This window comes from Scyliorhinus torazame, chromosome 8 (genome assembly GCF_047496885.1).
Source record: "Scyliorhinus torazame isolate Kashiwa2021f chromosome 8, sScyTor2.1, whole genome shotgun sequence".
In the NCBI taxonomy this organism is placed as follows: domain Eukaryota; kingdom Metazoa; phylum Chordata; class Chondrichthyes; order Carcharhiniformes; family Scyliorhinidae; genus Scyliorhinus; species Scyliorhinus torazame.
This window is the reverse complement of record NC_092714.1, coordinates 156,861,545-156,874,035: the sequence shown is the minus strand read 5'-3', so window position 1 is coordinate 156,874,035 and position 12,491 is coordinate 156,861,545. Positions and strand designations below refer to the sequence as shown.

The window sequence follows — 12,491 nt, the reverse complement described above, 5'->3', positions numbered from 1 at the left end:
GTTTACCAAAGAAGTGGAATCTCTTGTTAAGAGGAAGAAGGAGGCCTATGTGAAGATGAGGAGTGAAGTTTCAGTAGGGGCGCTTGATAGTTACAAGGTAGCGAGGAAGGATCTAAAGAGAGAGCTAAGACGAACAAGGAGGGGACATGAGAAGTATTTGGCAGGTAGGATCAAGGAAAACCCAAAAGCTTTCTATAGGTATGTCAGGAATAAAAGAATGACTAGGGTAAGAGTAGGGCCAGTCAAGGACAGGGATGGGAAGTTGTGTGTGGAGTCTGAAGAGATAGGCGAGATACTAAATGAATATTTTTCATCAGTATTCACTCAGGAAAAAGAGAATGTTGTGGAGGAGAATGCTGAGACCCAGGCTATTAGAATAGATGGCATTGAGGTACGTAGGGAAGAGGTGTTGGCAATTCTGGACAGGCTGAAAATAGATAAGTCCCTGGGGCCTGATGGGATTTATCCTAGGATTCTCTGGGATGCCAGGGAAGAGATTGCTGGGCCTTTGGCTTTGATTTTTATGTCATCATTAGCTACAGGAATAGTGCCAGAGGACTGGAGGATAGCAAATGTGGTCCCTTTGTTCAAGAAGGGGAGTAGAGACAACCCCGGCAACTATAGACCGGTGAGCCTCACGTCTGTTGTGGGTAAAGTCTTGGAGGGGATTATAAGAGACAAGATTTATAATCATCTAGATAGGAATAATATGATTAGGGATAGTCAGCATGGCTTTGTGAAGGGTAGGTCATGCCTCACAAACCTTATCGAGTTCTTTGAGAAGGTGACTGAACAGGTAGACGAGGGTAGAGCAGTTGATGTGGTGTATATGGATTTCAGTAAAGCGTTTGATAAGGTTCCCCACGGTAGGCTATTGCAGAAAATACGGAGGCTGAGGATTGAGGGTGATTTAGAGATGTGGATCAGAAATTGGCTAGCTGAAAGAAGACAGAGGGTGGTGGTTGATGGGAAATGTTCAGAATGGAGTTCAGTTACAAGTGACGTACCACAAGGATCTGTTCTGGGGCCGTTGCTGTTTGTCATTTTTATCAATGACCTAGAGGAGGGCGCAGAAGGGTGGGTGAGTAAATTTGCAGACGACACTAAAGTCGGTGGTGTTGTCGACAGTGCGGAAGGATGTAGCAGGTTACAGGGGGACATAGATAAGCTGCAGAGCTGAGCTGAGAGGTGGCAAATGGAGTTTAATGTAGAGAAGTGTGAGGTGATTCACCTTGGAAGGAATAACAGGAATGCGGAATATTTGGCTAATGGTAAAGTTCTTGGAAGTGTGGATGAGCAGAGGGATCTAGGTGTCCATGTACATAGATCCCTGAAAGTTGCCACCCAGGTTGATAGGGTTGTGAAGAAGGCCTATGGAGTGTTGGCCTTTATTGGTCGAGGGTTTGAGTTCTGGAGTCATGAGGTCATGTTGCAGCTGTACAAAACTCTGGTACGGCCGCATTTGGAGTATTGCGTACAGTTCTGGTCACCGCATTATAGGAAGGACGTGGAAGCTTTGGAGCGGGTGCAGAGGAGATTTACCAGGATGTTGCCTGGTATGGAGGGAAAATCTTATGAGGAAAGGCTGATGGACTTGAGGTTGTTTTCGTTAGAGAGAAGAAGGTTAAAAGGGGGGGCGGGGGGGGGGGGTGGATCTGCGGTGGGTTTGGACTGTTTACCTCAAAAATAAAAGGTGCCATAACAAGTGTCAGAAAATACTGATGGGAGCAGTTTGTAGATTTCCTGTCAGCTGTTATTCTAATGACCAGAATGATAATCAAGAAAGAAGCGCAATTTATAACAGGACAAATTAAATTAGCAAAAGTAGTTGGAGGACAAGTTCCTGAAATGTATATAAGACCAATTCCTAAAATAACATTTCATGGAACCAACAAGGGAATCAGCTAATTTTAAAGCTTGTTTTGTGTACGATTTAGGGTTAATTGGTAATCCCATTGTAAGAGATCTTGGGGAAGAGTGATCATAAATGAGAATTTCACCTTGAGTTTGATCGTAATGTGCATAAATCCCAAGGTATTATATTCCTTAATATATAGTTTCTATCTAAATATTTTTATCTTCTCTTTCAACTGATTGCTTGATTTCCACCCCCCACCCCCCCACCCCCTTTCCTGGGCGTCCCTCTGTATTCAACTTTTGCAGTCTTTCATATGGAACTGGATCAGATGTTTTCTGCAAACTCATTTACATTTTGTAAGACTTTTCTTACATCAACTTATGTGGCTGCTTCCCAGGCCTCACACCCGAGAGGAGCAGCACGTCTTGTTCTGTGGAATGTGGGTGAACTGTGAGACATATACTGAGAGAAGCTTCCAGAAAATCCCACATTTCACTCAGCACGGCTGTGGTACTGTGCATTCCACCAATGAGTAACCATTGCTTGCAAACAGCCATCACTGTAAGATTCTCTGCTGAGTTGATGCAACTTTGCAGAACAACCACCAACTTTATTATAAATTCTACATCAGTGCCAAGCTAGACTACATCTTTCAGCTGGTTTTATTTTAAAGAATTACAGTGTGCTTATTTAGCTTGGTGTTTTTGTGCAGTGCCAGTACCTTTAACGTTGCCAAGCTGGAAGAGATGGAACGTTTGTTAAAGGAAGCTCAAGCTGAAAAAGCATGGCTAATTGAAAGCAAGGTGAGTTCTCAGCTCTTAAATCCGGCTGCTGCGGATTATCTCCCAGTCACTGCCCGTTTTCCACTGCGCCTGTCCCTTTCCAGCACTGACCCAATGTTGTTCCTACTCATGGTTAAAAGCTCGGGAAGAAAACTTTACAAAAGGTGAAATTTATTAACTTGAAATCCCCTGTGAGGAAATGGAACATTTTTGTCTGTGGTAAACATGAACCCATTTCCAGGCTAAGCGCTGCTCATCCAACATCCCTGTGTCCAATCACCAATATTGGCTCTCGGTTCGGCAATGCTTCCAATTTCATATTCTCACCCTTTTGTTTTCAAATCCCCTTCCAGTCTCTCTCTTCTCCTCCAGACCCACAACCCTCCGAGGTATCTCTTCCAATCCTGGCCACTTGTCCTTCTCCCACTTACTCCACTATAGGTGGCCATAGCTGCAGCCACCGAGCCCTAACTCTGGAATTCCCTCCTTAAACCTCAGCGGACTATCTCTCCCTCTGCCCACTTTAAGATGCTCCTTAAAATCTTTGAGCAAGCTGTTGTCAGATGTCCCATCGTAAGGGAATTAATTCCCTCTGGCTTCATCAGGCTCATGGGGTTGTACACTTGAATGCCACCAACATCATCACCATGGGCTCAATTGGCTCAACGGCCTCCTGTGCCGTGTGTCTCTGAAATATGATATTTCCTCACGTGAACAATGCTGTTTGATCACACTCCTGTTCGCGGACACCAATTGGATTCTATTGGACTATAGACTAGTGGAGGTCAAAATTGATGGTGAGGTTATTGCCCCACCTTGGGGAGAGGAGTGTGGTTATTTCTCTGAGAGGGTTATTATTCCTGTTTCGAGGAGGGGGTGGGTATTATTATGGATGTGGACTCCTCAGATAATGAAGCAGTCCATTACAGCAAGACCTGGACGATATCCAGGTTTGGGCTGACAAGTGGCAAGTTACATTCGCGCCACATAAGTGCCAGGCAATGACCATCTCCAACAAGAGTGAATCTAACCATCGTCCCATGACATTTAATGACATTACCGTCACTGAATCACCCACTAGCAACATTCGGGGGGGTTACCATTGACCAGAAACTGAACTGGACTAGTATGGCAGGGGGGTGGGCACGGGAGCAATAGGTCAGAAGGTGAGAGCATTGAGGGAGAACTAGGGAATAGGGACAGTGTGGCTCTGAGGCAGAGCAGACGGGGAGAAGTTGCTGAACACAGCGGGTCTGGTGGCCTGAAGTGCATATGTTTTAATGCAAGGAGCATTACGGGTAAGGCAGATGAACTTCAAGCTTGGATTAGTACTTGGAACTATGATGTTGTTGCCATTACAGAGACCTGGTTGAGGGAAGGGCAGGATTGGCAGCTAAACGTTCCAGGATTTAGATGTTTCAGGCGGGATAGAGGGGGATGTAAAAGGGAGGCGGAGTTGCGCTACTTGTTCGGGAGAATATCACAGCTGTACTGCGAGAGGACACCTCAGAGGGCAGTGAGGCTATATGGGTAGAGATCAGGAATAAGAAGGGTGCAGTCACAATGTTGGGGGTATACTACAGGCCTCCCAACAGCCAGCGGGAGATAGAGGAGCAGATAGGTAGACAGATTTTGGAAAAGAGTAAAAACAACAGGGTTGTGGTGATGGGAGACTTCAACTTCCCCAATATTGACTGGGACTCACTTAGTGCCAGGGGCTTAGACGGGGCGGAGTTTGTAAGGAGCATCCAGGAGGGCTTCTTAAAACAATATGTAGACAGTCCAACTAGGGAAGGGGCGGTACTGGACCTGGTATTGGGGAATGAGCCCGGCCAGGTGGTAGATGTTTCAGTAGGGGAGCATTTCGGTAACAGTGACCACAATTCAGTAAGTTTTAAAGTACTGGTGGACAAGGATAAGAGTGGTCCTAGGATGAATGTGCTAAATTGGGGGAAGGCTAATTATAACAATATTAGGCGGGAACTGAAGAACATAGATTGGGGGCGGATGTTTGAGGGCAAATCAACATCTGACATGTGGGAGGCTTTCAAGTGGCAGTTGAAAGGAATACAGGGAATACAGGGAACCTTGGATGACGAGTGATATTTTAGGCCTCGTCAAAAAGAAAAAGGAGGCATTTGTCAGGGCTAAAAGGCTAGGAACAGACGAAGCCTGCGTGGAATATAAGGAAAGTAGGAAGGAACTTAAGCAAGGAGTCAGGGGGCTAGAAGGGGTCACGAAAAGTCATTGGCAAATAGGGTTAAGGAAAATCCCAAGGCTTTTTACACGTACATAAAAAGCAAGAGGGTAGCCAGGGAAAGGGTTGGCCCACTGAAGGATAGGCAAGGGAATCTATGTGTGGAGCCAGAGGAAATGGGTGAGGTACTAAATGAATACTTTGCATCAGTATTCACCAAAGAGAAGGAATTGGTAGATGTTGAGTCTGGAGAAGGGGGTGTAGATAGCCTGGGTCACATTGTGATCCAAAAAGACGAGGTGTTGGGTGTCTTAAAAAATATTAAGGTAGATAAGTCCCCAGGGCCTGATGGGATCTACCCCAGAATACTGAAGGAGGCTGGAGAGGAAATTGCTGAGGCCTTGACAGAAATCTTTGGATCCTCGCTGTCTTCAGGGGATGTCCCGGAGGACTGGAGAATAGCCAATGTTGTTCCTTTGTTTAAGAAGGGTAGCAAGGATAATCCCGGGAACTACAGGCCGGTGAGCCTTACTTCAGTGGTAGGGAAATTACTGGAGAGAATTCTTCGAGACAGGATCTACTCCCATTTGGAAGCAAATGGACGCATTAGTGAGAGGCAGCACGGTTTTGTGAAGGGGAGGTCGTGTCTCACTAACTTGATAGAGTTTTTCGAGGAGGTCACTAAGATGATTGATGCAAGTAGGGCAGTAGATGTTGTCTATATGGACTTCAGTAAGGCCTTTGACAAGGTCCCTCATGGTAGACTAGTACAAAAGTGAAGTCACACGTGATCAGGGGTGAGCTGGCAAGGTGGATACAGAACTGGCTAGGCCATAGAAGGCAGAGAGTAGCAATGGAGGGATGCTTTTCTAATTGGAGGGCTGTGACCAGTGGTGTTCCACAGGGATCAGTGCTGGGACCTTTGCTCTTTGTAGTATATATAAATGATTTGGAGGAAAATGTAACTGGTCTGATTAGTAAGTTTGCAGACGACACAAAGGTTGGTGGAATCGCGGATAGCGATGAGGACTGTCGGAGGATACGGCAGGATTTAGATTGTCTGGAGACTTGGGCGGAGAGATGGCAGATGGAGTTTAATCCGGACAAATGTGAGGTAATGCATTTTCATATGTGAGGTAATGCACCTTTCATTGGAAGGTCTAATGCAGGTAGGGAATATACAGTGAATGGTAGAACCCTCAAGAGTATTGAAAGTCAAAGAGATCTAGGAGTACAGGTCCACAGGTCATTGAAAGGGGCAACACAGGTGGAGAAGGTAGTCAAGAAGGCATACGGCATGCTTGCCTTCATTGGCCGGGGCATTGAGTATAAGAATTGGCAAGTCATGTTGCAGCTGTATAGAACCTTAGTTAGGCCACACTTGGAGTATAGTGTTCAATTCTGGTCGCCACACTACCAGAAGAATGTGGAGGCTTTGGAGAGGGTGCAGAAGAGATTTACCAGAATGTTGCCTGGTATGGAGGGCATTAGCTATGAGGAGCGATTGAATAAACTCGGTTTGTTCTCACTGGAACGAAGGAGGTTGAGGGGTGACCTGATAGAGGTATACAAAATTATGAGGGGCATAGACAGAGTGGATAGTCAGAGGCTTTTCCCCAGAGTTGAGGGGTCAATTACTAGGGGGCATAGGTTTAAGGTGAGAGGGGCAAGGTTTAGAGTAGATGTACGAGGCAAGTTTTTTACACAGAGGGTAGTGGGTGCCTGGAACTCGCTACCGGAGGAGGTAGTGGAAGCAGGGACGATAGGGACATTTAAGGGGCATCTTGACAAATATATGAATAGGATGGGAATAGAAGGATACGGACCCAGGAAGTGTAGCAGATTGTAGTTTAGTCGGGCAGCATGGTCGGCACGGGCTTGGAGGGCCGAAGGGCCTGTTCCTGTGCTGTACATTTCTTTGTTCTTTGTTCTTTCATCTTTGGACCAGCCATATAAATACTGTGGCTATAAGAGCAGGTCAGAGGCTGGGAATCCTGTAGCAAGTAACTCACCTCCTGACCTCCCAAAGCCTGTCCACCATCTACAAGGCACAAGTCAGGAGTGTAATAAAATACTCTCCACTTGCCTGGATGGGTGTAGCTCCAACAACCCTCCAGAAGCTCAACACCATTCAGGACAAAGCAACCTGCTTGATTGCTCCCCTTTCCACAAACATTGAAACCCTCCCCCACCGATGAACAATGGCAGCCGTGTGTACCATCTACAAGATGCACTGCATGAACTCACCAAGGCTCCTTAGACAGCACCTTCCAAACCCATGACCACTACCATCTGGAAGGTCACTTACCATCCTGACTTGGAAACATATCGCTATTCCTTCACTGTCGCTTGTTCAAAATCGTGGAATACCCTCCCTACCAGCACAGTGGGTGTGCCTACACCTCAGGGACTGCAGCATTTCAAGAAGGCAGCTCACCACCACCTTCTCAAGGGCACCTAGGGATGGGCAATAAATTCAGGCCCAACCAACGAAGCCCACATCCCAGGAATGATTTTTGCTCCGATGGGAAGAGTGATAGTGTCCCAGATGTGGGTGTGGGGGCGTAGATGTTTTCCCCTTTATGGCGCACTATCGAGTGAACGTAGCAGAGGAGGATTACCGAACCCCAGTCGCTATGCAATAAATCACGCGTTCTGTAGTGCTGATGCTTATGTAACCCCCAAGTCATATTTCTTGCACCAAAATTAAACTTTTTTGTCTGCAGTAAGTGTGAGAGTTAAAAATTATGTTTTGCAATTGAGGAGCGAGAAATGGAAGCTAAGAAACAAGCTCTGCAGGAGGAGAGGAGTCGGAGAGAGCAGCTAGAGAAGAGATTACAGGAGGAGACAGAACGCAGACAGCAGCTCATCGAGAAGGAAGTGAAAATGCGTGAGAAGCAGCGATCGCAGGTATTTAACATGAGTATGTTTAAACTCTCGCTCAGAGGAGTTTGATTCCCAACCTTTGGTGCCAATGCCAGTGGATCTGGTATCCAGCGAGTGTCTGGGTTATTTACTCATTTGTTAAATTCTGTCAGCCCAGAAGTCGGTACCCGCTCACCCTCGGGTTTTTCATAAATCTCCATTCCAAAACCTCGAGGTCCGTTCCTGTCTCCAGTTTGGGGATGTTGGGAATTAATGGGGATAGAGGTTTAATGCACACGTCCCTGAAATTTTCCAAGTCATTAAACCGGCTCCCGTCAATGGAACTGAACTGGGCTGGAAGATTCTTGGATCTGTACCAGCGCTCAAGCTTCCTGTTCTGGGAGTTCTCCTGTCAGTGGGAGCCCAGTTTACGTCTGTAGCCTGGTGCACACTGGTGAGATGGTATCCACAGGTGGATGTCACTAGGGCTATATGTGGCAGGGAGGTTAGTGACTCGGAGTGTGGATTGCCCCTCTGAAGAAGAGATTTGTGATCATAAAACTGTTTATTGTAAAAAGAGGTGTAAATGCTGGAGCTGTAGACTGGTAACACCATCTCTCGATTTCCTCTCTTGTTCCGTCTACTGTCCCTGTGTCGCCCACACCTGGTCCAAGTTGAGTTGCAGTTTTCTGAAGGTAAATATCGACAATACAGACACCATTTTCTTCAGTATCAGTCTAAAACTCCATTCCCTGCCCACCAGTCCATCCCTCTCTCGAGCTAACCATTGGTGGAGCCTGTTCGCTATCTTGATGTCATATTTGATTCTGAGCTTCACCTTCGAAGAATTTTCAGCTTGAGTTTTTTTTTAAATGAGAAGAGGAACAGGAGTAAGCCATTCGGCCCCTCGAGCCTGCTCTGCCATTCAACATAGATCGTGACTGATCTGTACCCATTTTCCTTTACTATCCCCATTTTCCTTCACTATCGCCATTTTCCTTCACTATCCCCATATCCCTAGATACCTTTAAAATCTAAAAAATCTATGACAATTGCTATTTTGAACATGCTCAAAGATTGAGCTTCCACAGCTTTCACAAGTGTCATGGGTGTGTCCCTTGAAGAAATGTTTTGTCTTATCACATGGCTTCCGTGATGTCATTGTGTGGGTGGAGCTGGGCTGTGGCTCTGGGTTTTACTTCCGTTTCTGAGCTGGGAGCAGTTTGTGGCTCTGAGTTTTTTCTTTCGTTTTCACATTTGGCTGCTGGGTTCAAACAGCGCAGTCTTGTCCTGTCTCTCTCTCTGCATTTTAAAAGCTGTCTCCAGGTGACTTGATAACTTGAAAATAAATAACTGTCTTCCAGAAGGAATTCAAACCTGCTGTTTTGGAATGGAAACAAGTTAATACCAGGTCTTGAGTGCTGTGTGCTGGTCCACATCTTTGAAAAGGGATTCCTGGTTTATGGGATCTTGTTATTAAATTGGAACAGCTTAAAGGGGGAAATTTATTAAGGTTTATACATAGAGTACTGTAGCTGTGTGGGGTATTTATGTTGGTAGTTGATAAAACTGCTTACTGTGTGTGTTTATAAAAATGTTAACTAAATTCGTAGAATAAACTTTGTTTTTGATTAAAAGTGCTTAAAGCCTCTGTTGAATAACACCTGAAATCCAGGCCCTTGTGATCATCGTGACCAAAATCAATAAACAGTTGTAGGTCAGGTGAGCCCTATGACATACTTTGGAGTTTTCTAAACCCTGGCCCATAACAGAGTTAGAGAATTCCAAAGATTCCCCATCCTCCGTGTGAAGAAATTTCCCTTCATCTCAGTCCTAAATGTCTTATCCTGACTTTAGGGCATTGAGTTTAAAAATTGGCAAGTCATGTTGCAGCTTTATAAAGCCTTAGTTAGGCCAGACTTAGAATATAGTGTTCAATTCTGGTCACACTAAGAGAAGGATGTGGAGGCGTTGGAAAAGGTACAGAAAAGATTTACCAGGATGTTGCCTCGTATGGAGGGCAGTAGCTATGAGGAGAGGTTGGAGAAACTTGGATTGTTCTCACTGGAACAACGGAGATTGAGGGGCAACCTGATAGAAGTCTACAAGATTATATGAGGCATGGACAGAGTGGATAGTCAGAAGCTTTTTCTCAAAGTGGAAGAGTCAATTACTAGGGGGCATAAGATTACGGTGCGAGGGGAAAAATTTAAAGGAGCTGTACGAGGCAAGTCTTTTACACAGAGGGTAGTGAGTGCCTGGAACTCGCTGCCGGAGGAGGTGGTTGCAGCAGATACAATAGTGACATTTAAGGGGTATCTTGACATATACATAAATAGGATGGGAATAGAGGGATACGGATCCCGGAAGTGTAGAAGATTTTAGGTCAGACGGTAGCATCGTCGGCGCAGACTTGGAGGGCCGGAAGGGCCTGTTCCTGTGCTGTACATTTCTTTGTACTTTGCGACGTCAATGCATGTTGTTTTTGTAATTATCCACTTAGTAGAGTGTTGGCACAAAACTGAATCAGTTAGAAACCAATTAAAAGAAAAGTGAAGAGGTCATTTTTGCTTTCATTGGATGCGAGCATCGCTGGTAATTGCAGAATGTATTGCCCATCTCTAGTTTCTCCTGAGATGGTGGCGAGCTGCCTTCTTGACCCGCTGCAATTCTTGTGGTGTAGGTACATCCACTGTGCTATTAGGGACGGAGTTCCAGATTTTGACCCAGCGACAGTGAAGGAACGGTGATATATTTTCACAGTGTGACTGGGACAGGAACTTCCAGTTGGTGGTGTTCCCAGGTATCTGCTGCTCTTGTCCGTCTAGATGGTAAAGGTGCTATCTAAAGAACCTTGGTGAGTTACTGCAGTGTGTCTCATAAATGTTACACAGGAACACAGGACTGCCATTGTTCATCGGTGTGGGATTGAAACAGGGCTTTGGGAGAGAGTGGGGCAGAGAGTGGAAAAGACACAGAATGAATGTCTGTGGCTGAATTTCTGGTGTTCTCTTTGCAGGCCAGGCCCCTCACCCGCTACCTCCCGGTCAGAAAGGAAGACTTTGATCTGCGCGCTCACATTGAAGCAGCTGGCCACAATGTGGAGATCTGCTACCACGTCTCCCTCACCCAGAAAACATGTCGAGGATTCTTGGTCAAAATGGGGGGCAAAATTAAAACCTGGAAGAAGCGATGGTTTGTTTTTGATCGTACCAAACGTACTCTGACGTATTATGCAGGTAGGAACACTCAGTAACATTGGATGTACCAGGCTCCACCTTATAGAAGGAGGCCATGCAGCCCAGTGTACATATGCCGATTGTTTGGTCAAATTAGCCCCAAACCTCTGCTCTTTCCCAAGGGCTCGATAGATTTATCCTGGCGGTTTGCATCTAAATCTCTTTGGAATGTCATTATTGAATCAGCTTCCACCATCCTAACAGGAAGTCCACTCTGGATCATAAAAAACAGTTTCCCAATGTCACCCCTTGTTATTTTAAAGATCATCTTAAATTTGTTTGCTGGTTCCTGACCCTTCTCTGTATTTACTCACTCAAAACCTGAATGCCTGCACTAATTCTCCATTTAACCTTTCCATTCTAAGTAGAAGAACTCCAGTTCTCCCCATCCATCGACATTAACTGAAGTTCCTTCAATCCCTGACATCATTCCACAAAATCTCTTCCTCACTCTCCCTCAGGTCTTGGCCTCATTGGCAATGCCCAGAAAGGAAATCTGCTCCATTGTGTCACATGTAGCAGGTTTATTCTCTCTCGGATTCACACAACAATCCACATTCCTGGTGCCAGCCTTTAAATTTTTGCTGTACCCCGCCCTGTCCATGCTGATAATACCCCCCCCCCCTTTACCCATCCTGCCCCCCCCCCCCCTCATCCTCAAGGTTTAGTGAGTGTGGCGTGGAGGTGTTGTAAATGTGGGGTGGGGGTGTTGCAGGTGTGGGGTGGGTGTGCCATGGGTGTGAGTGGGGGTGGGGTGGGTGTATTTTGGGTGGATCTGGGTGGGGGTGTTGGGGGGTGGGTATAGGGTGGGGTGTTTTGATGTGCATGTGGGTGGGGTGAAATGAGTGAGGGTATAGGGTGGGGGTGTTGTGGAGATGGGTGTAGAATGGGGTGTATTGAGTGTGGGTATAGGGTGGGGTGTAGACATTGGAGGATGTTTTAATTCCTCTAGAACTCTGTGGAGCTAAAATTCAGAAAGTATTTCTATCCAAAAATTGTTAACATTGTTCCATTCCCTTTTTGCGTAGATAAACATGAGACCAAATTGAAAGGAGTGATATATTTTCAAGCTATCGAGGAAGTTTATTATGACCACTTGAAGAGTGCGCACAAGGTATTGGGTCTTCGGTATTTTAGTATCTGTATCAATGCAGAGTCACCCTGTACATTAACCATCTGTATCAATACAGAATCGACCTGTACATGAGCCATCTGTATCAATGCAGAGTCACCATGTACAGTAACCATCTGTAGCAATACAGAGTCACCCTGTACAGTAACCATCTGGATCAATGCAGTCACTCTGTACATTAACCATCTGGATCAATGCAGAGCAACCCTAAACATTAACCATCTGTATCAATACAGAGCCACCCTGTACATTAACCATCTTGATCAATGCAGTCACTCTGTACATTAACCATCTGTATCAATACAGAGTCACCCTGTACATTAACCATCTTGATCAATGCAGTCACTCTGTACATTAACCATCTGTACCAATGCAGTCACCTTGTACATTAACCATTTGGATCAATACAGAGTCAACC

The 12,491-nt window shown here is 45.7% G+C and overlaps 1 protein-coding gene across 3 annotated transcripts in view; it reads left to right on the top strand.

Annotated features, from left to right (window-relative positions):
- The window catches only part of phldb2b (pleckstrin homology-like domain, family B, member 2b), a 517,142-nt gene that overhangs the window by 479,525 nt on the left and 25,126 nt on the right, over positions 1 to 12,491 (top strand). For all 3 annotated transcript variants that reach the window (XM_072514438.1, XM_072514437.1, XM_072514436.1), the window contains 4 exons: positions 2,571 to 2,661; positions 7,601 to 7,747; positions 10,722 to 10,941; positions 11,970 to 12,055. In XM_072514438.1, coding sequence (XP_072370539.1) covers positions 2,571 to 2,661; positions 7,601 to 7,747; positions 10,722 to 10,941; positions 11,970 to 12,055 — 544 coding nt within the window. The remainder of the gene's footprint in view (positions 1 to 2,570; positions 2,662 to 7,600; positions 7,748 to 10,721; positions 10,942 to 11,969; positions 12,056 to 12,491) is intronic.